This window comes from Amphiura filiformis, chromosome 3, assembly GCF_039555335.1.
Source record: "Amphiura filiformis chromosome 3, Afil_fr2py, whole genome shotgun sequence".
Classification (NCBI taxonomy): domain Eukaryota; kingdom Metazoa; phylum Echinodermata; class Ophiuroidea; order Amphilepidida; family Amphiuridae; genus Amphiura; species Amphiura filiformis.
In genome coordinates, this window is record NC_092630.1 from 40,390,366 (window position 1) to 40,413,268 (window position 22,903).

The 22,903-nt window shown below is 37.9% G+C and overlaps 1 protein-coding gene across 1 annotated transcript in view; it reads right to left on the reverse strand.

The window, feature by feature from the left end:
• The window catches only part of LOC140148504 (constitutive coactivator of PPAR-gamma-like protein 1 homolog), a 78,876-nt gene extending 59,587 nt beyond the window's left edge, over positions 1 to 19,289 (reverse strand). The window contains 1 exon segment of the mRNA XM_072170489.1: positions 18,656 to 19,289. Within this exon segment, the coding sequence (XP_072026590.1) occupies positions 18,656 to 19,277 (622 nt within the window). The 5' untranslated portion in view covers positions 19,278 to 19,289.
• Positions 19,290 to 22,903: the final 3,614 nt, after the last annotated feature.

Sequence of the window (22,903 nt, forward strand, 5' to 3'; positions counted from 1 at the left end):
TTCAGATAGATAACTGACAAGCCCATTTGAGCAAATACTGTTAAGCTTTTTTGGTTACAAAAATTATAGTCTTTGTACTAATTTGCACATTGGCAACTACAGCAATTTTGGTAACAAATACAATATAGGCCCTATTGCAATTGATTTGCTGCCACATTCCCTCATTCCTCATCTTTTCTATGCCCTGATATCGAGGGCTGTTTTGAACAGAACAAGCTAGGAAAATAATTCGTCACACTAACTCCCATATCATCATATGACTGCGAACCACAGCTTTTAACAACAGGCAATACCAATTTAAACAAAAATGATCTAAAAAATAAAGTGATAATACTAGTAAAATCAACATTGAAAGTATCTGGTACTCATCTTGAAAGAAACACAATGTCAATGTACATTGTGTATAATGCTAGAGAGCCCAAAACTCCCAGCAAATCATACTACTAGTAGTACTATAGTATCATGGTATGGGTTCAACTTACGTACACTTTGGATCAGAGTCTGGTAAGCTGGTCGTACCAGAGTCAATGAGTTCATACCAATTTGCATGCATAGCTTGTATTGAGAATCTACATGTAAATTGATTCTGGCAAATCTTGTTTTATGAGGATCTTTATCAGAGTCAATAATGCGGGTTCTTGCCAAGTGATCAAATGTGAAAGTCTAGTGGAAAGACACTAGCATTGGCACTATTGGTTACAGATCGATAGTCTGAAGGGTCATTAGTCCAAAAGCCCAATATAACTTAATTATAAACATAGCCCTTACTCTAAACTTTACCCTAAGTTCCTACTCTATATAACTTACACGCCTAGAAATATGTGGCAGTGTGGGCAAATCCATTTGGATTCTCGCAAGAATTTAGCAAGGATCCTTGATTCAAACAAATTTAGGATTGCCTAAATTTACGTACAATACGTAGCTACCTCCTGCTCCGGCTACAGTCTGCAAAATAAGGATTCTGAAGGGCACCCATTTCAAGGCAATTTTGAAAGGGCGCATCTATTTTACAAGGCAACAATGTTTTAAAGAAAAGCAGCAATCAAGGCAACTGATAGGGGCACCGAAGGCAATTGCCTTCAGTGCCTTCACAGATTCCTGAGCCTGTCTTACTGAGCATATTGCCATTAAAAATAGCACAAAACCTAGAGGGTTACTCTAATGCTAACCCTAAACTTATCCCAAATCCTAACATAAAATGCTCTAAATCCTAGCTTTGACCATATGCATAGCCTATTGCTAAATGTAAATGAAATTTAGGTTTACAGGTCAAAGTACATAAATGTACGTCGTACGATGATCGGTCGCCCCATTGTCCATATGGAGCAACTTGATTTAGGATAGATTGGGAAATTCTATGTAACTTATGGACACAATGTTTTGAAGGCTTTTTGCGGGCTTTATTGAACCTTTTATGCATGCTTTGCCTTTACAACAAATTTGTTTTAAAAGCTGTTAGCCTGTCATGTGCAAAAGGTGGTCCCACCTTCGATGGTCTATGCCACAATAAGCGTCTGTATGGTAATTTTATACATAAGCGCTATAATTTTTATAATATCCCTTATGGAAAAACGAACAGAATCCACAAATTCTCTTCTTTTGAGATGAACCATAAATATGTGTGAATAATATTTCATAACAGCACAGATTCAGAATTCATATATCATAATTTTCATTAAATATTGATAGCCGTCTTCTCGTGTGATTTCTGAATATATAGACAATGGGTTGTGGATTCTGAATAGAGGGTTGTTATATTAGGGATGGTAATTTTTCGTGATTTTTCAAACAGCCACACGTTAAAGCCTAGATATCATATGGGTCAAAAACATTTGTTGATTCTTAAATTTGCAGTTTGGAAATTACCCGCAAAAATAAATAATTTGTGAATATTTCCCGCTGTAATACAGTATCTCAATATGTACAGTGAGTCAGTGACAAGAAACGAGCGTACATAGTCCTAGCTTGGCCTATCATTATTATCTGATGTTACATTACGACTTGCCTCTGTCTGTAGGCCAACAGACAATAGACTCACTCAATCAACAGGCTACAGCTAGAGCCAGACAGGGGTGAGTTACCCCAGTCTTGCCAACAAGGGATCAACTACAAATTTGGTCTTTTATCTTTTCTATGCACCATCTACTCGAGACAGCACTGAATGGAAGGACACTTTGATGGAATTGGTAACCAACAGTTGAGGATGGGTGGGTGGGGTGTCATGATGTCAGCACTGCACAATACTACAGTACATTTACATTATCATGATTGCTAGTAACAAAAATTAATCTGACTATGGTACATGAAAACTTGTATGTTGGGCTATTTTTCTGGAATTTACTGACTTATGAAATAAATTTGACAGTTAGGCACAAGGAGGAATTTTACTGTAGTGTTAGGTGAAATTGCCGGCAAAAAGTTACCGGTTTAACTGGCAAAAACTCACATAGTCACTCAAACATTAAAAAGTAACACAGAAAGCTCATAAACAGTAGCACACAACTTTTAATGAATCATTCAACATATTTTTTGTGTCATCAAGCCCTTAAAAAGAAAAAGTTTTGAATTTGATGACTCATTTTGAAAAATGCACTTGAGCAATGAAAACGTATGCCTTTAATTTCTTGATGTTATTATAATTACAAAATCTGGTCTTGTTACACGCAGGAAATTATTTTTGTAACTTAATCATTTGTTTTGAGATGAAAAAACTGAACTATAAATCACTTTTTTATTTTTTTCTATTTTGCCGGCAAAAACTGGCAAAATTGTTTTTGCCAAGCGATTAAAACCACGATTTTTTTCCACCTGCGGCAAAAACCTGCGAACCCTGTATCCATTCTGTGGTTTTATTCCATTTATTCTGTCTCAAGTAAATGGTATACATTTGTGTATAAAAGATAAAATACCAAATTTGTAGTTAATCCCTGATGATAAGCAAACGCTTGGTAATGCCATATTGAAGGAAATGCAAAAACACGTTTTTTACATCACAGAAAGTTTTTTTTAAATTGTATCCCGACTACTACTACCCATCTAAATTATTAATTAGAATCATCATTAAAATTTCAAAATTAGCCTGGTAAAGACAACCTACATAGAGAAGGCTGGCTATGAATATTCATATTGTTTTCCCATGACAAAATGAAGCCGGATCAACGCAAGTGTAAGCTTTTTAGACTGGCCAGCATTCATTTTATTCAGAGATATTTATCAGATCTAGACATTTGCTTGGTACTTGAGCTCTATTTATTGATGAATTGGATTTATCTGAAATATTTGATTTGATTTCGTCAGGGTTGAGTACATAAGTAATTGCATTAGATCTATAATCCAATTATTTTCCACTAGAGAAAGTTTACTATCAACACTATACAGTTATCCAGTGTCGACTCGCTAGTATCACAGTACTACAGGCCTGTTGGATATTTACTTGTCACTTGTGTCATCTTATTCCCTGTATTGTTTGTTGGGATGGATGCAGCAGTATCACTATCAAAAGCCATGTCTTATGGATTGGTTCAGGGTTTTTATAGGGTTATGTGGTTAACACCAAAACAGGTTGAGACTTCTGAGTAGGAGTCTTGATCAGACATGATTTCAGCAGTGAACTATCAAATCCTTCAAGAGAACTAACTAGACTTAGTACGCCTCAATACTGCAGCTCATTCTCCCAGACTTTTCAGGATTTTTACGGAAAACCCTGATCATGCACGACTGGAGTAAACAAAAACACCACAACCAACTAAGGACCGTCGTCCGTCGACCATTGATGTCGGGATTTTAAAACAATATATTGGCCACTCAATATCGATTAAAATTGATAAATCGATTTTCCTCCCAATTTTATATCATCATATCTTCTAAATTCATCTATAAATTTATTATGACATAATCCATACCTATAACAGGATTCATCATGCCGTTTGGACTCACAAATGCACCAGCCACTTTCCAGTGTCTTATGGAGCGCTATGGCATTTGGACTCACAAATGCACCCGCACCCTTCTACCGACTGATGGAACTCTTATTTTACATGTAGTCCTTTACTCCTCTTTTCCCAATTATTCAATATTTTTTTTATTATCAGCAACTTGGATATTGATTTTCTTCAGAAAGTGAAAGTGATTTAAATCTGGGGCAAGACAATAAATGCCTGTACTATTATTACTCTTTTTTTTATGTGGATACACATCATCTTCATCTGTCACTAAGCTTTTTTAAAGACTGTTCTTGTACACCCTTTTAATCAAAGACACCAAAAACAAACTGAGGACTATGTGAAGACTGTCCATCTCATCACCTCACCACCTTGCTATGGATGATATATTGCTATTGATGATATATTGCTGTATGCACAGCAGAGTAAGGGAACCCAATCAGTGTTCATCTGCACTTTTAATGAACAAATCATCTGAAAAGGGAGGCGATATAACGCTTCGGGCTGTTTTTGAAAGCTGTCCACCAACCTGCTTATTAACATGACTCAAAAAAGGGCAGCTCATCTCTCAACCTACCACCACTGATAAATATAAAATACGGTGTATGTCAAACAATCCTACTCAAATGGACATATCCTTGTCAATTTAAGCACATTCAAGAATAGAAATGAGTTTTAAACAGTGATGTAATTAAATTTTAGATCCACGCAATGTACAATGTAACAACTTCCTTTTCAAATGTATGCGTATACCATTACACCAGTTCACAACATGTTCTAGCTGGTATGGCTTCACTGGTACTCTTCTCCATTCTGTGGCAGGCTAGAGATGCATCCATCATGTTCAAATGATGACTCATTCTGTGAAAGAAGCTAGCAATATACCAGGTTCACTCCATGACCCATTTCTGCATCAAAACTTTTTCAAGTCTTGAAACCAAAACCATATCTTTGCTCGACACATTAATTAAACAAATTTGCTTAAAAATTGCATGTTGTTATATTTTTCTTTGCATTCATATTTCTTAACCTTACATGTAGTGTACCTTGTAAAAGGCTAACATTTAAATAGAGGACTAGTACAGTATTTCATGTGCTTATTTAGTTTTACCAAGTTATACACCAATATCAGTTTTTGCAGGCCTGTAGCCAAACTACCAATTAGGCTCCTAACAGTCAATTTTGAGTTTCCCGTCACATAATTTCTGAAAACAAGTGAGGTAACTTTTTCATTATTCATTATTTTTCTGCCTTTCATTATATGACCAACACGCATGTAAAATGTGTTGTTATCTGCCGCTAACTCGCTTGAAGATGGATGTTTAGCCCAAATGAGATTCAAAAGTATATTAAAAAGAGTCTGCAAGGTTGACAGCAAAATGTATGTTTTGATTTAGATTTTTCCACAAAAAATAAAGGGATATTCATAATTTTTTGGCAAATATAACAAGTTTTTATCGGTATTTTTTGGAAAATCACAATAATGAATTCAAGTGAGGGTCAGAAAATGAAGTGAGGGCGGGTGACGGGAAACTCAAAAGCGACTTTGATTGGCCTTATCCTTACAAGCGCAGCCAACATGTATGTGGTTGGTACTCGCTTGTTCATAATGCATGATGCGTGTCACACACTTTGCGAGACAGGTTTGATTCTGAGGGGGATGTTCCCCTCAAAAGTGGCGGAATTTTGAAAAATAAGGGTCAAAATAGAGTGATTGGTGCATAGCCTCAATTTGAATGAGATGGATGCATTTGAGTTCCTTGCACATACAATGTAGAGAAATCATGAACCCAAGGGGTCTACTTCCCCCCTTTCTAATTTTGGCTACCCCGGTACATGTATGATATGTTGATATATGTGACCCGGCAGCACAAACGAGCCGTAAATTCCCTAAATTGTATTCTGAGTTATGGTGTAAAATGTGTACGAAGGTCGTATTCATCGGTCACTTAAGCTGGCGCGACATCCGTCTTATTTTTATAGTCACAACACCAATCAATAATCCTATTATTGAAGTGGATAATAAGCTTCTACCTTAGATGGCTATAGAACTTTTAATAGCTCTGGTCTTTGTTTGCTTTTGCTAAATCCTTTTCAAGTGGTGGGTTATTTGTATAGGTATGCATAACCAACAATTAACAATGAGAGAACACTTCTTAAAGCTCGTTGACTTGGGGATGATTTGAAATGACCGCCAATTATGGCTGTTTGATATTTATTGCGGGCAATGTTGAAAAAGAGACACACATAGAAACGAAAAAAGCTATAATTTTGTTGAAGGCGCAAAGTTTAACTAACCATAACTCCGCTTCTGGATATTGTTTGAAGTCAAATGATATACCATTTTTAAGTTTATGATGTTTATTTTTAAACACGAAATAAAACAAAATTGACCGGGGAGGAATTTACGGCTCATTCGCCGTGGACGGTCACATATTATTATGATGAGAGGAATACATCCTTGGTATGGTTTTTAACCAGATTTGATCAACTTTGAAATTTCGAAAGATCTGTCAAACATTAAATTGTAACAGATTTTCCGCCTGGCCTACTCTGGTACAACTTGACTTCACTTTTATACAGTTTTATGTTCAGTACATTGTAGGCCTTGCCTACACCTAAAACACCACTGTTCTTTGTGTGTATCCACCACACAGCAGGGGTACATAGGTCTTCCCTCCAGCATGCTTCAGGAATAACAAAATACAAGCACACCAAGGCAAGAAATGGTAAACATGACCCTACTCAGGTCATGACCCACTTTTGTAATACGACCTTCCACATCTAGGTCATATTTCCAAATTTGGAATTTCCACTGCACAATGGGTACAGCCTACCAGGGCGCACACAGCAGACAAAGCGTCCTATCATGATAATAGCTTGTACATGTTCTCTATCAATCATACATAATACATTCAGGCACACATGATACAATGTAGACTGTAGAGTTGTAGACATGCACAATAACAGCATCGCTAGGTCTTGGTTTCATGCAAGTTTGAACGATGCCAAACTTTACTTCTCCCACATTGGTATTGCCGTATTATGCATGTACATTGTAGCTATAGTATACACTTTGTGAGACTGAGAGCTGCACACTGAGCGTTCCATACACGTTGTTGCCTGTTTATATTGCTTTACAGGCCCTACTAGTATCAAAATTGTGCTGTAGTTTCAACAACAGGGCAGTATGCAATATACATTGTACGTTCTACTTGAACACTGTCATACAAGGGCTGCATTTGATTTATATTACAGAAAAAGAATTTAACATTGAACTTCATTTAGCTAATTTTTAAGGACGCATTTTGCTGTTTTCACTACCCTGTGCGTATCAACAGTTTCCTAAATATTCTGCAGCTCTCAAGCAATACCACATGCGTACGATGTGTATAAAAACGTTCCCCTTCCTCCAGCTGGGTAGCTAGCGGAGGATTGACCAGTGTAAATTTTAACCTGTTTTAAAAGGGTATATTTTAAATTATTAAGCTTTGGAAACTGTAACAAACATGCAACTGTTCCGATTACCTGCAGGGAGGGGCACTATTTTCTTGTACATCCATGGCCAAACCCCACCCTACATACACTGCATGACCTCTCAAGACTCAAATCACTCAAAGAAGCTGGATTCCCCTGGTAAATCAATAGAACAGATCAGTGTTTCTCCCGCATATGAGTTTTCACAAAATTGCCCCCCCCCCCCCTTGGGAAAAAAGTCCACTTTTACAAAATCAGCACCCCTCCCCCAAAAAATCCTGCGTACGGGCCTGGTTGGTGCTTTTTATTTTGTTGTTCATGTAGTTAAGATATTTTGTTGTCGTCTACAGATCTCCATCAACCAGCTCTCCTGTTGCTTTGTTCTGTTTCTGCTGATGTTTGGAGATCTGTAGATGTTTTTAATATTTTGTTGTTTTGTTTTAAAGTGCTTTGAGGTCTTCCGGCTGAAAGCGCTATATAAGCGGGTTTTTATTATTATTATTAATATTATTATTTATACGACCCTGCATTTGGGAGTACTTGTGTAATGTCCTGGCCCTTTGGAGATGCATAACATGATTTACATCCCATATAAGTCCAAGCAATTGGAGGAACACATTGAACTGTTACATCCCCGGAACTGTTACATCCCCCGGCCAGTCAAGTGCTGGCTAAGTTCTTGTTAATGCCCAGGTTGAGGGGGGTTGTGATTGCAATTGACAACAGCATTAGTCCATTTACACATCCTAACTTCAACCCAGTGGAACATTGTTAAGATTTTGGCAGGCTTACATAAAACAAAGTATGACAATATCAACAGATGATCTCAGTAACATTTTGCGAGTGAAGTTTTCTGATCATGAATGAATACAAACTGTCTACCAGTACCACTAAAATTCAGAGTCATTACATGTATAGCTTTTGTAGCAAGTAAAGGTAGGAATCACGGTAAACTTGCCAAAATGCTTTACATACATTAGTTTGTATGCACACTTGGCTTGCTCATTAAATTTTCAAAACAAAACGTAGTACATTATTAGTAAGTTAATTAATTTACCAACAATGTACAATTTGTTGACAAACTCTGCAAAACTCACACAGAAGTTAAACGCAACAAACGCACACATGAAAACCACACACACAACATTCAAAATGCAATTATACTTTGACATTTGGCTTTTGATATTCACAGTGTTAATTATGTCAGCAGCCTAGTAATTAATCAATTGGCAGCGGCGACCAAACTCAACTATGTATACATGTGCACATCAGGATACGTGATGTCTCAGCAGTATAGTGGACCATTTCACAGTTGATTTACTGCACTGGATTTCATATTTTGCAAGATGAAAAATAACATCATGTACAATGTACATTTTACCATTGTGACCGTATGAACTTAATGTTCCAGAGTAAATGGACTGGCTGAGTGTTGAATCGCCCATGAAAGAACTAAATATAGGGCCAATTTCACACTAAAGTGAATTTTTATGTTGTTTATTACACTCATCTTTGACAGCAAGTCACATTGACCTCATGTGTTCATGGTACATTTTGAACATACAGGTTACATTATGTGTCTGGCTAGCGCAGTCTACTCATCAATGTGAACTGAAATCGCACAACTTGAATCAAACCTACAATCAGGACTCTCCCAGACCCCGCCTAGAGACTGGAATACAGGCTCTACATGTACCTACCGTATCCCGAAAGCCTTGAAACCCTAAATAAATGTCACACCAATATGCACATCGTTTAAAATCGAACATGCACAGATGCTTGTATTGATTGCAAAGGATTCTGCGAATTGGCAATTAGCTCAGTCCTAAAAACACAGCAAAAGTGGTAAATTTTACTGACCAGTCATTTTCCACACAGCAAGAAGTTTCAAACATTTGCCTTTTTTCACCCCAAGTCTGGTTTCACAAACCTGCAGTTGACTTTACACTAAATATTCAAATTTTGCAAAGGCTTACAAGAGCACAAAAAATGAAGCAAAATCACTGCAAAAGTTCTATTTGCATCACTCTCGCTTGAGCAGCATTTTGTTGTAACCTGCTCAAGACTTGGTCAAATTATATCATTCGTTGAATCAACATGAAGATGCAAACTTCATTGTTTTGTCAAAAACAATATTACATTCAATTGCTTGATTCCGATTAATTCAATATGGCAGCATCAGTTGCAAAACCCAGCAATAAGATTATCCCAAGCCAGCTACAGTGGAAAAAAGCCTTTTGCAAGAAGATCTATTTGCATCACTCTCACTTGAGCAGCATTTTGTTGTAACCTGCTCAGAACTTGGTCAAATTGTATCATTCGTTGAATCAACAAAAAGATGCAAACTTTTGTTTTGTCAAAAATATTACATTCAATTCAATTGCTTGATTCCGATTAATTCAATATGACAGCATCAGTTACAAAACCCAGCAATAAGATTATCCCAAGCCAGCTACAGTGGAATAATACATACTGATGTACGATGATATGTCGCCTGAAAAGCATTTTTTAGCAGATGCGCCAAAATCTACACATTTTTGGCGGAAGACATGTGACACTAGCGCTCCTCGTCATGCCTCCTCCCCCCAACAATGCAGCCAGTCGAAATGATTGGCAGCAATCCCACAGTGCATTGCAATCTTGGCACTATTCCTACACTAACACAAACAGCTCAAAATGCCCAGATCTGAGACTACATCATGGATTCATGTAGTAATGAATTGATGCCTAATCTGATTCCAGTGCATACAATACATGTATAAAAAACATTTTAATATCACAAATCATTACATGCTTTTTGCTGGAATATAAAATATCAGGCAGCCATGCCAACCTTTGAATAATAACCATCTCATTTTCAAATCATTTTGGTTTATGGGATTAATCCAGCAAGCTGAAATCCAGGTAAAGGTCAATTGAGATACGCTTGACTGAGCACACACATAAACAACATGGTATTCATCATTAGAAGAGGCTGGCTATATCTTTCACCACTGGCCACAGCGTTGGAAGGTCTGCTCAATCAAGTGCAGACAACTAATCAAGCAGAGCAATACATCAAACGCCTTCTTTCACAATGATTCATCTATCTGGGTGTGAGGTGGTAAGATGGACTCAGTATGCCAGGTTTTATTGCCAGTGATGACATTGATGACCAAACTGTATAACAATGCTGTTTGCAGGAAATGTTGTCATCTGCCAGCCTGAATACCTTTGACTTGTCCATATTCTTATCTGTCTTTGCCATACAACACAAGTTTTTCAATCAAAAACGTTGATTTCAATTCTTGTACAGGGCTGGATAATGGGTATCCAGGATAGAGGAGAGAAGCTTCCACCCTGGAATTTGGCATTTTCATTTGGTTGGAAATTTTGCTTTGATCACAAGGTTGTTTTGTATTGGTGCTTTTCACAGTTAACATAATTTCAAAACCAGAAATTTAAAAGCCTGCAAAAATATTTTTACCCTCGGTGTAAGCTGGTTATGCAAATTATGTAATTTCTTAGTTCCGACCAAAAACGGGTCAAACTTACACAGGCGTAGTGCTCAGCGTTCACATTGGCCTGGTGGAGTTTACACCCTTATCTCGCTCCTCTTGACTTTTGTCAGGAATAAATTGTTGGACGTATGCATGGCGGAACTTATGCTGATTGCTGACCACCGTTCACTGCCATTACTCCTAGCAGCGCCTACCGCTACTCCTAGCAACTTCCGCAGACTAAGTTCCACAGCCGCAGGGAGTACGTCCGACAAATGCGACAATATGAAAATAGCTTTTGTAGAAACGTACATCCTACGCCTGTGCATTTATTCAAAATCACTGTCACAGGATTTTTTGAATGAATGCACGCATTGCATGGGCATATGATGTAACATTTAGAAATCGCAAGCTCTCTCCTGTCTTTTTCCAGTCCTTTACTCGGATTGTTGATGTCAAATTATTATGAGGAAGAAATACCCTACGGGGAGAGAATTTGGGTATAGTACCCCAACTTAATTTTGTGATGAAACAGTGGTCATCAGTTATTGAAACTGTTGAAAATTTACAAAATGCATTGTACACATAATATGCACTTTCATACATTTTCAGGGTCACAATTTTGTTTCACAGTGCGAAAATCAATATTGATTCTTGCAGAATAAATTTGCGGGAATCAATCAACTTCTGTGTAAACTACAAAAGTTTGCAAGAATCAACTTTGATTCACACAAATCTGTTTAGAAAAATCGATTCTTGGATTCTAACCCGACATTCTGACCCTGATTTCGATAATTTTAAGCTTCACAGACTGAAAAAGAAAGTTCTGTAATTACCAGATGTTGCAACATTCCTCCACGCATGGGACCCTAGACTAGGCATTCAGTCGAAACCTGCACAAAATCAAAATACCTAACACTCGTCCAAGTGATCTCATGTCTCTATGCTATGCTCTATATTTGAATGGCCTACAGTAGACTGCAGAGTACACTGGTCCGATGCTGGACATGCTAAATGCAAAGAAGCACATACTGTTACTGAACTAGTAATATCATTAGTGGTTAGAATTCTCCCTTCTGGTGCATAAGGTCCCTGGTTCGAATTCCGGCAATGGAAAACATGCTGGGGTATAATTGAAAGGGTGAATTTAATACTTGGTTGACAACATTTACTTAATTCAGACTCTCCACTCTCCTAATGTAGTGCATTTAGAGTTGGGTACAGTACCTGTCCTGAACACCCCAGACTGTCAATAAGGCCCCACAAAAAAAACTTCGCAAGAGGCTTTTGGTTAATCCAGGGTTGTCAAACCAGAACAGATCACATGCGCACCAACCACCCTCCTCCTCCTCTCCATCCAGCATGCTCATTAACCCTAACCACCCTGAATGCTACAAAATCCTACAGGCTGGGTTCCTCCCCCTCCAGCAGGAGCAGGCAACACACCCCCTCTTGTAGATGGTGCCAAGTGTGGAGGTGTGTGTGTTTTCCAACTGGGGAGATTCACACACCCACATTCAAACTGGGGAGATTTTTTTACACAAATCTCACAGCAACCACCATACTGTGGAGGTTGCTCTAATCAGAAAATGACAGGTGGTATACCCCCCCTCTATGGCTCAAAAACCCCATTTTTGAGGTTATCTCCAACTGTGGAGCTCCACGGTTGTTAGCAGACTCCGCAGTTTGAATGTGACAAAACACACACACCTCCACAGTTAGAACCATTTACAAACGCATAGGGCACCTGCGACCGATCCCCACAAAATGAATGTGTGAGGAATGAGGAACAAACTTAATGATTGATAATGAAGCATGGCACAATTTGAACAGTGTAGTGCAGTACCTTGTGCTCTAGTTTGGTAGTGACATAGCTCTGCGTATTTCGCTGGTCAGTAGTGATCGCAATATCAAATCATGCCTATTCCGCAGAGGGTATACACATGTACACACACATAGAGTGCCGTTTTGTCCAGGCGGCGGATGACATGATCGAGCCGGCAACTTGTGAAACCGCCCGGCCGTATGGCATTTTCCAATACAGTCGGTTAGTTTTGTGGGGTTCATTATCGAACCCCAACGGTTTTAGCTTGTATTTATATTATTTATCAACATAGGCCTATTTGTTTGTGATATTTCAAGCGTTTTAAAATTTCAAAATAATCCCATTCAATTACACGGTTGACGGCGATGAAAATTTACTGAATTTAGAGAATGCAATGCGGCCACCACCTGGTTTTGTCAGTATGCTCGTGCCGCACCTGTACTGTACAGGCATTGGCGTCACTTCCAAACTTGAGGTGATACAAAGATACAAAGGTTTACGAATTGTTGGGCCTTGCTTAAATCACAACTCCCTCCCTGCTTTTTACCTACATGCAAGTAGAAGGAAAGAAGGAAGGAAGGAAGAAAGAAGATGAAGAGAAAAGTGGTTTTCCCCACCTGACCCACTGACCCCTACAATGTAGGGTGCTAACCAGTGGAACAGTCGTTGCAAGTCATACATATGACCGTTACCCGGCCAACGGTAGTTCGGTAGGATTACGCCATCAAATCATGTGGGATACATGATCTTGCAGTCGCTTTGTGCTAGGTACGGTTCTATATGGTCTAGTAACGTTAGGGATAAAATAATGGTCAGGTGATCAATGAAAAAAGCTAATTTAGTACACTGGTGAAAATTTTGACTTTTGTGCCACATGTGCTCAAAAATTTAGTGCTCATAGTAAACCTGTCACTAGCTCAGTGCCCGCTGAGATCCAGTCCAAGATGTGTGAATAGACCTGTACTGAGCATTAACTAAAGCCCGTAATCTGAGCCAGGTTTTTACGAGCTCAGCGGTGAAAATTCTCATCGCGCGGTGGAAATTTTGGTCCGCGAAAAAGTTGAACAATGTTCAACTTTTTCGCATCAAGCCATGCTTGATATCGCAGCCGTGTATGCTTCTGATTGGCTGCTGGAAAATCAAGGTCGGTAGAATGACCTTAAAAGGAGATGCAGACCCCACATGTTTTTAAAACATCGCAACATCGTGCGATGAAATTAAAATGTACATTTTAATATCATCGCGAGATGCTGTGAAATTTGAAAAGCATCGCATCGCGCTGTGAAGTGGAGTCAGGATCGGGCTTAAGACCGCGTTTAGACTAGACAAAAGTCAAATTCAAACTCGACACTGAATTTGATTAAAACAGAGGATTAGCATAAATTAATTTGTGTTTGTGGTTTTTACTGGCTGTTTACACTATGCACCCGAACAGTTCGACTCTGTTGAATCCGATTAGGACTATTTACGCCCTCTTGTCTATCAACGCAATATTCTCGTTTTCAGTCCACATTTTACCCTGAGCTTCTGTGGTTTCATCTTGTTGTTGGGAACCTTGCGAAAAATGCCAAGCCATTTCAAATTCAGTTTGATCAATTTAAAGCAAAATTAGCAAAAATTATTCCTGCAAAAATCAAAAAAGATACGATCAGATACTTCGCATGGATGTACGTATTCACCGCAGTATGATGCACATGTGCGAAAATACACAAGAACAGTTGTTTTTTATCGATGTCACAGTGCCATTTCTTAACGACAAATCGACAGACCAGAAATACTCCTTGCCAGGTCAGCGACACACATGAAAAAGTCAAATTCAATTTGACTTTTTGGACCAGGAAAAATCGCACCACTCGCAATTCAACCATGACAAGGTTGAATTGAATTCGCCTGAACCTCAGGAGCACTGTTGAACAGCTTTTGAACTTCAGTCGTACTTGAACAACGACTGTACCTGGTTAGACCTGAATTCGACTGAACTCGACTTCAAAAAAGTCATTGTTGAAGTGCGACTTTTCATTAGTCTAAATGGGGTCTTTTGTTTGTTTGTTTGTTTGTTTTATTTCTTCTTAAACCTGGGACACTCAAGCAGTTGATAACACAATTAATCACCTTAGTATTTATTAACTCAATTTTCAACATTTCCGACTTGGTTCTGATTGGCAGAGCCAAGATCCAAAAACTGCTCTGCTCATCTAGTCTCCACTGCTCCAGACACGATCATGACCATTCCGACCTGGGATTTAAGCTGCCAGTGAGTGCCACCGCCATGGCTTGAAAAAGTGGGGAATCTGGGATTGGAAGCTCACTTCCCAGGAAATGTTAGTGTTTGGAGGGAAATTCTGGTATTTGGAGCCTTTGGACTGGAGGGAAATTGTGTTGTTTTTGATAAAAACATGCTATGAAATAAATTGTGGGAATTTACTTTTTAGCTTGCTTCCAGGGAAATTAACATTTTATAAGCCCTGGCCACCGGCAATTGGCGACTCTTTTACAAATCCATCGATCGTAACTGTATCAGATACATGTATCACCTCCAGTTAGAACTCCCGGTTAGAACTCTTTTTGGAGCACAGGAGGATGCACTACCAAGTACCAAGAAATCAACTTGCATCTTCTAAATTTTATAATCTAACATTTAGGCTTTAATTAAGGGGGTACTACACCCCTACCCAATTTTGTGCCTATTTTTGTATTTTTCTCAAAAATTATAGCGCATTGGTGACAAGTAAGATATGTATATTATAGGGGCAAGGACTACAACTACACTACTACAGCACTGGAAATTTTATTTCAACACAGACAACAGTTGTGGAGTTACAGTCAAAAATGAGGGAAAACCAATATTTGATCAATAAATCAATAACTACCGGGTACTTGCTTTGAGTTGCTGAATTTTCAGTGCAGTAGTTGTAGTCTTTGCCCCTATAATATACATCTTACTTGTCACCAATGCGCTATAATTTTTGAGTAAAATGCAAAAATAGGCACAAAATTGGCCAGGGGTGTACATGTAGTAGGCCTACCCCCTTAAGGGATCTAGAATGAGCGTTTATATCGTTTATGGCGTTTCGACAGTATTTTTTGTGGGACATGAGAGCACCTCAGACGTATCGAATTGCATTCTGAAAACGAAGCATGTCTTTCTGATATCAAATTTTCATCTTTTGAAATTCACGATATAATTATAAATACAAATTTTATGACAAATTATTAAAATTTGATATTTTTCAAATTTTGATACCGTATATAACAGTCCTCGAAATAAATTTTATAAATCTAATGATATTGGATTTTTTTTCCCAAAAGACCTATTTTTTTTGGTGTTTTGGGAAAAAAATCCATATCTTCAATACTGAAAGGTCAAAATTTTCAATTGATCGTCGGCTTTTCATCCCACCTACATACACTTTAAGTATAAATCATCAGATTTATAAAGTTTACTTCAAGTACTGTTAAATATCAAAAATATCAATCTTTAATGATTTGCCATAAAATGTGTATTACATTGCGAATTTCAAAAAATCAAAATTATTTGATATCATCAGGACATTCTTCGTATTCAGAATGCAATTCTATATGTCTGATGTGCTCTAATGTCCCACAATAAATACTGTCCAAACGTTCATACCCCTTCCCTTAAACTAAGATTGTTGAATACAAACATTTAGACCATTGAAAGAAATAGTACAATAAAACCATCTCATAGTCATAGGGATTTTTAGTGGACAGATTTATATGGACAGTCTGGGCATTTTTGGGGGTGTCCAAGTTTGTGAATGCACATCTTGATTGAACATGGGAGAATTGTTCACTGGTGAAGCCTGATTGGGTCAGATCATGGCACAGAACTTGGTACCAGTTTCTCATCTTCTCTGATATAACAGTAGGCCCTACCGTAACCAAAATTTCTCCCTACAAAATAAATTTATTTGAATTCAATTTGAGCATTTTTATAATAAGTTGAGCTCTTGGTTTAAATTTTAAACTTATTTTTTTTAAATTGGGATGGCTTTGCAGCAGGGGTAGCATTTTACATGTAAGGGGGTCCAGGACTCCTCGATTTGGCAGGTCCCTGTGATTTGGACCCCTTAATTTTGTATGTCTGTCAGTCTGTGTGTGTAGCCTGGACAGTGCCAATTTGGACCCCTGGACTCAGCAGGTCACCACTAACCCTGCTTTGCAGCCTTTGTGATAATTAGCTAAATCGGGATCAGAGACAATATTGATCTGATCCCACCGAAATATCTGCAATGAATTCACTTTCGAATGTCTTGGCTAGATCATCTGATACAATAATTTCAAAAAATTTATCCCTACATGTATTGGCCATTTCAGATCTTCAAATTTGAATTAAATTACGGTTGTAGGTAGGAGCCGAAGGATTAAATATCTCCTGCAATGTGGCAATGTGCGACTGCATGCATTATTTAATATCCGCCTACATCATCAAGTATGGTACATGTACATGTACGGCCTACAAAAGATGACTGTGCCGCCTGTAATTTGAATACGACTTTTTTTTTGTTTTTTTTGCCTCCCGCAATATAAATTTGGGGCCTACGTGCAAATGTACAGTACCGTAGTATAATTTATTCAATTCTCATGTTCCGGTAGCTGTAGTATTTTAGAAGTTACAACTTATAGCAAACAATGCCTTCTTTATATTTTAACCGAGCAGCATTTTTTTTCAATCAAGATTTGCGTCGTCTAAATTTTTCCATGTGATATGTGTGCAAAAAAACCTTGAATATATATCCATTGTTTTGACGGAAAAACAACAATTTTGGGATATGGCCTAATGGAAGGTTCGGTCTCGAGTCAACTTGGATGCAGTGCAAGATGGTGCGATTTACAACCATGCAGAGAAAAGGGCATGGCTTGGGTGTTTCTTTGGGCCTTGGGGAAAAAATTAATTCTCATAGATTTGGTAGGGCTAACATGTTCCCAAAATTATTTCTATTTTTAGCGAGGACCTACAATTAAAAAAATCTTAAAAGAAAATATGAAAGTAAGCGACTGTCATAAATCGCTATGAAAAGTAGAGAGCAATATCTGACGCTACGTCATATAATCTGCAAGTTCTTACATGCTCACCACTAAACGTTCACTGATTTGCTGTGCTATCCATGTTAGTCTGTTATTGCAAATAATTTTGGGAGGGGAAAACACTGTTTACTTTTTCACCCCTGAAGGGGATTTGTTAATGATACTAGAATTAGGGTAACATTGACACATTCAATAATCCATGACACTTCCTTTTTTCTAATCAAATTGTTGATAAACTAATAATAATAACATGACAGATGTCAAAGAACATTGAAACCACACAACTTTACCCAATTTGCTTTACATACAACAACAGTACTCAACATTGTCATTCATCACCTACTTAAACCCAAGTGCACAATGCCCAATTACCATAACACACCCTAAGTCATGATCAGATTTCCTCCAATCCCATTGACGGACATTCATCAATGATAATTATGCGGGCCATACAAAACCACAGGCCAATTGTTTCCTCTTGTTTTGCGGTTTCACAACCCTGGGATTTGGATACTCGGGCAATCAAAACCGCGCAACATTCTGACGGTCCCAGGGTATGTATACAAGCGAAACCGAGACGTGGTATCCGAACGAAAACATGGACGGTCATGTTCAAGAATTCCACTCTCAGTACTATGCAATATAGTTTGGCAGTACAGAGATATTGTCGAGTAAACACATTGACCAAAGATCGTGGGCCAAGGCCAAAAGCAAAACGCACGTGTGTTGTTGTTCGTACGCAAACAAAAGCTCCCCGCGAATGACACAAAGAACGGACTATACATAACACACACACAGCTGCCATAGCTCTCGGTATAAAAACAAAGGGGTTGTGCATGGCTTGTCGTGCCAAAATAAAAGCTTAGGGTTGCAGTAGCACTCACCTAAACACACAGGAGGGGTAAATAGGACCTTTGGTGGTGGTGTCCCCTTGTTGTGAACATGGTGTAATACTTGCAAGGCCGTATTTCTTGCCATAGATTGGAATTTTATCCAATCATTGATGCGACCTCGCTCCAAACTCCCGTTGAAAAACACTATCAACTTGATGTTGTTGCCCCGGCATGTTCGCGCGAGATTGTCCACGAAATGGAACATGTTATTCCACTGTCCACCGCATACCCAATCTGTAAAACTTCCTCCATACAGACGGTGAAGGCAACTTTCGGCATCAATGACCAGGTAAAGGGGATCTTGCCCTACCAAAGCTCTACCTCTTCGGCCAGGTCCGGTGAGACGCTTACGGGCCAACTGCCCGAGATCTACCTGCTGCAAAGCCTGCGGGCAGTCGCGTTCAATATAATCCAAAAATTCAGAAACCCCCATGGTTTCCGAGGCCAAGGGATGTAGGTGGAAATCAAGAAGGCATAGGAGATATAAAATCCTTGGCAAAGTCGTCGGTTCTGCAAGGAATTTGCAGTGGCTTCTCAAGAATGTACCCCTATCTTGACACAGCTCGCGCCATGTGCTTGCTTCAAACCCTAACAAAAGCACATCACTACGCATGCGCCGCGTGCTTTGGTCCTTCACCCGTATTGCATCTTGGGTAGTCCCGATTAGAGCTAATCGAGAAAATAAACGGTGTCGCCCTCATAATATAGGGTGTACTCGTGAATGTTCATGTAGATAGATGAATTCAAGTAAAAATTTAACTTTTTTTCTGGACTAGAAGACTGGACTGCCATCATAAATAGTATTAGTCCAGATCAAAAGTTTAAAGGCTAAGAGAATAAGTGAATTTCTTTCATTTTACCTCTTTAGATTGGATTAGATTGTTATTGATAATAATGATATTTTTGCAAAGAAATTAAAATTTAACCGAATTATAAGTTGATAAAGTATTTTGTAAATGAGGCAAAGCCCGAGATATAGTGCACGTAAGTAATGATCACCGACGGGTCCGGCATGATGACCCTATCCGTCCAAACTGTCAATTTTATCAATAGTTCTAAATTAGGCCTGATAACAAAAATAAAATCTTTGGTTTATCTTGCATACAATTTCATTTATGATTACCACAGTTCTTTCCATATCCTATAAATAGTGACAGACCGGTTTAGGTAATCCAAAATTAGTAGCCCCCCCCCCCCCACCCACCCTACAGTACAATTATTATAAAACACATCTGATTTTTCGAAATTTGAGATTCTTTAAACTTTGAAGATGGTGTTTTTAATTTTTTGTTTTGTTTTTTGTTTTGTTTTGTTTTGTTTTGTTTTGTTTTGTTTTGTTTTGTTTTGTTTTGTTTTCTTTTGTTTTTTTGTTTTTTTTTGTTTTTTGTTTTTTGTTTTGTTTTGTTTTGTGTTTTGTTTTTTTTTTTGTTTTTTTTTGTTTTGTTTTGTTTTGTTTTGGGGTGTTTTTTTTTGTATGGATTAACAAAACTGTTGATGATTTCTTCGAATCAGATTCAATTTTCCTAATTTCACGAACCCTTTTCTTTTTATTTATGACACTGTTGGAGTGATGTTCACATTATTGAATAATGCTGCTGTTTAAAAAAAATCTATGTTCAAAATAATGTTATAATACATTTTTATACACTTTTCGATCTTGCACAAAATTATTTACCGGTACTTTTTAGTAGTGAACGTTCGTGGATCACCCTGTGGTCACCCTAATCGAGATATATCGAGCGAACTTTAAAATCCCGATTAGCACTAGTTATCTCGACTAGCTATCCAGTCCTCGATGAGCACTTGTTCAAGCGCCAGTTACAAACTTTTTTTGCAGAAAAGTGATTCAGAATTTGTCATGGCGATGATGCGATATGTACAAATGCTAAACTTTTGACGCATTTCAGTCATTTTGTATAACTTAATATGCTGTATTCCTTTAAAGAAAAATCCAACGAGCGACTCATGTCTAGGCCTGTTTAGCATGGTAGGATTAAGCTGGATTAGGCTATGCCATGCCCCTCATTTATACCAGACCGTCTCATTCAACTTCGATGCACCTTTGAAAGTGTGGAGCACCAATGATAACTGATACTATAGTCCGGGAAGTTAGGGTTTGTGGCATTTTAGGATAAGAGTTATGATTAAGTTAAGGTTAGGGTTATACAGGATAGTAGGGTATTGGTTTAGGGCTTATTAGCATGATTGGTGAATATCATAAGCGGCGGAAGCGGGGCGGGGAAACGACCCCCTCCAAAAAATGGGAGGGAGACGATCCCGTTCCCCCTAAAATCATAACAGAAGAAACATTAAGAAGATTTTCAACATTTGGGGGGGGGCTGAGCAAATAAAAAAATTGGTGAACCATCCTTGGTGCCCGAGGGAAGGATACCCCTCGGTGTGAGGAAATTTTGTGAAAAATAGGTCAAAAACACCCATTTTCCCGGTAGGCTATCTTGTCACATTTTTTACTTCATCTGGATTTATTGGGTGGCTGAGCCCCACACCAAAATTATTGAGGGACTGAGCCCTGCAAGCCCCCCCGGTTAGCCTATGACTGCCCCTCAGTGCATCTTACTTTTTAGCACGGAAAACACTGTTTTGGGCCCAATTAAATATACAATTTTAATTTATGTTTGACTCTGGACGGAGACTATGAAGTCCGAAGCCGGGGTCCGAAGGACTCTGAGATCTATCTCTGAGGATCTCTGCAGTGGCGGTCTGTGGACAGTAGCGGGAGAAATGTGTGACTTTGCACAATAACTAGGTAATTCATTTTTGGACGCCCTCTCCACCACACCCTCACCCCCACACAAACATTTACACACATCGTTCGCCCCCCAGAAAACACAAAACGTTTTCGACATCATTCGCAAAAGGTTATAAAAGGTTGTCAGAAAACGTTTAAATGTCGGGTTATATAAAGGGTAGGCCTATGGTATAAAACGTTTTCATAACATTAAATAACATTTGTTGGTAATTTACTGCACAGCAAACACAAATGTTTTACAGAAAACATTTAAATGTCGGGTTATATAAAGGGTATAAAAACGTTTTAATAACATTCCAAGAACATTTTGAAAACTTGGTACAAATCATTCTAAACAGAATGTTATTTTGGGGTTGAAAAATATTTTGCAAAAAATGTTTGCCCAAAATATTTACAATAACGTTTTTAAAACACTTTAAGAACATTTCTGTGTTTGCTGGGTGCAAATATTTTAACATAATGTTATTTAAGTGTTGACAAAATATTTGGCCAAAGATGTTTGCAAAAATAGTTTATAATGACATTTCGAAAACATTTTAAAAATATTGTTGTAGTGTGTTTTCATACAAAACGTTTTAAAACGATTTCATGACCTTCATATAACCCGACATTTTAATGTTGTTAAAACGTTTTTTCTTGCTTTTCTCTTCTCCTTTTCTCCATTTCTCTTTCTCTCCTTTCCCCTTTTTACGGGCGGGGGGGGGCGTGCGCCCCATCTTTCCTACATTTTTGAAAACTTGGTACAAATCATTCTAAACAGAATGTTATTTTGGGGTTGAAAAAATATTTTGCAAAAAATGTTTGCCCAAAATATTTACAATAACGTTTTTAAAATGTTTTCACGACCTTTATATAACCCGACATCTAAATGTTATTAAAACGTTTTGTAAAAAACATTTTAAGAACATTTCTGTGTTTGCTGGGTTCAAATATTTTAACATAATGTTATTGTTTGCAAAACTAATTTACAATGACATTTCGAAAACATTTTAAAAATATTGTTGTAGTGTGTTTTCATACAAAACGTTTTAAAACGATTTCATGACCTTTATATAACCCGACATTTTAATGTTATTAAAACGTTTTTACCTAAACCAAAACCCAAAATATAACTTATATAAAACGTTTTAAAACGTTTTTGTGTTTGCTGGGCCTGTCCTGCCTGTCGATGTTGTGAAATGAAAGTCTATACGCTATTTATAGTACTGATTTTCACAAACAAGAAGTGGTGGCGCTATGGTGACATTCCCCTCCCGGTTTTTATTTTCCCTATACCCTGCCTTTAGCAAATGCAATTACAGCTAAGCTCATGCTCTTTCTGCCTGCACAAAATACTATTTCATAATTTCACTAATTAAATTAAATTAAAAAACAAAAACAAAAACCGATAGCAAAGCACTAACAACATCTTAATTTGCTATCTTCAGTAGATAGCAGTACGATCGGTCATGCATTGTTTATTAATTTCA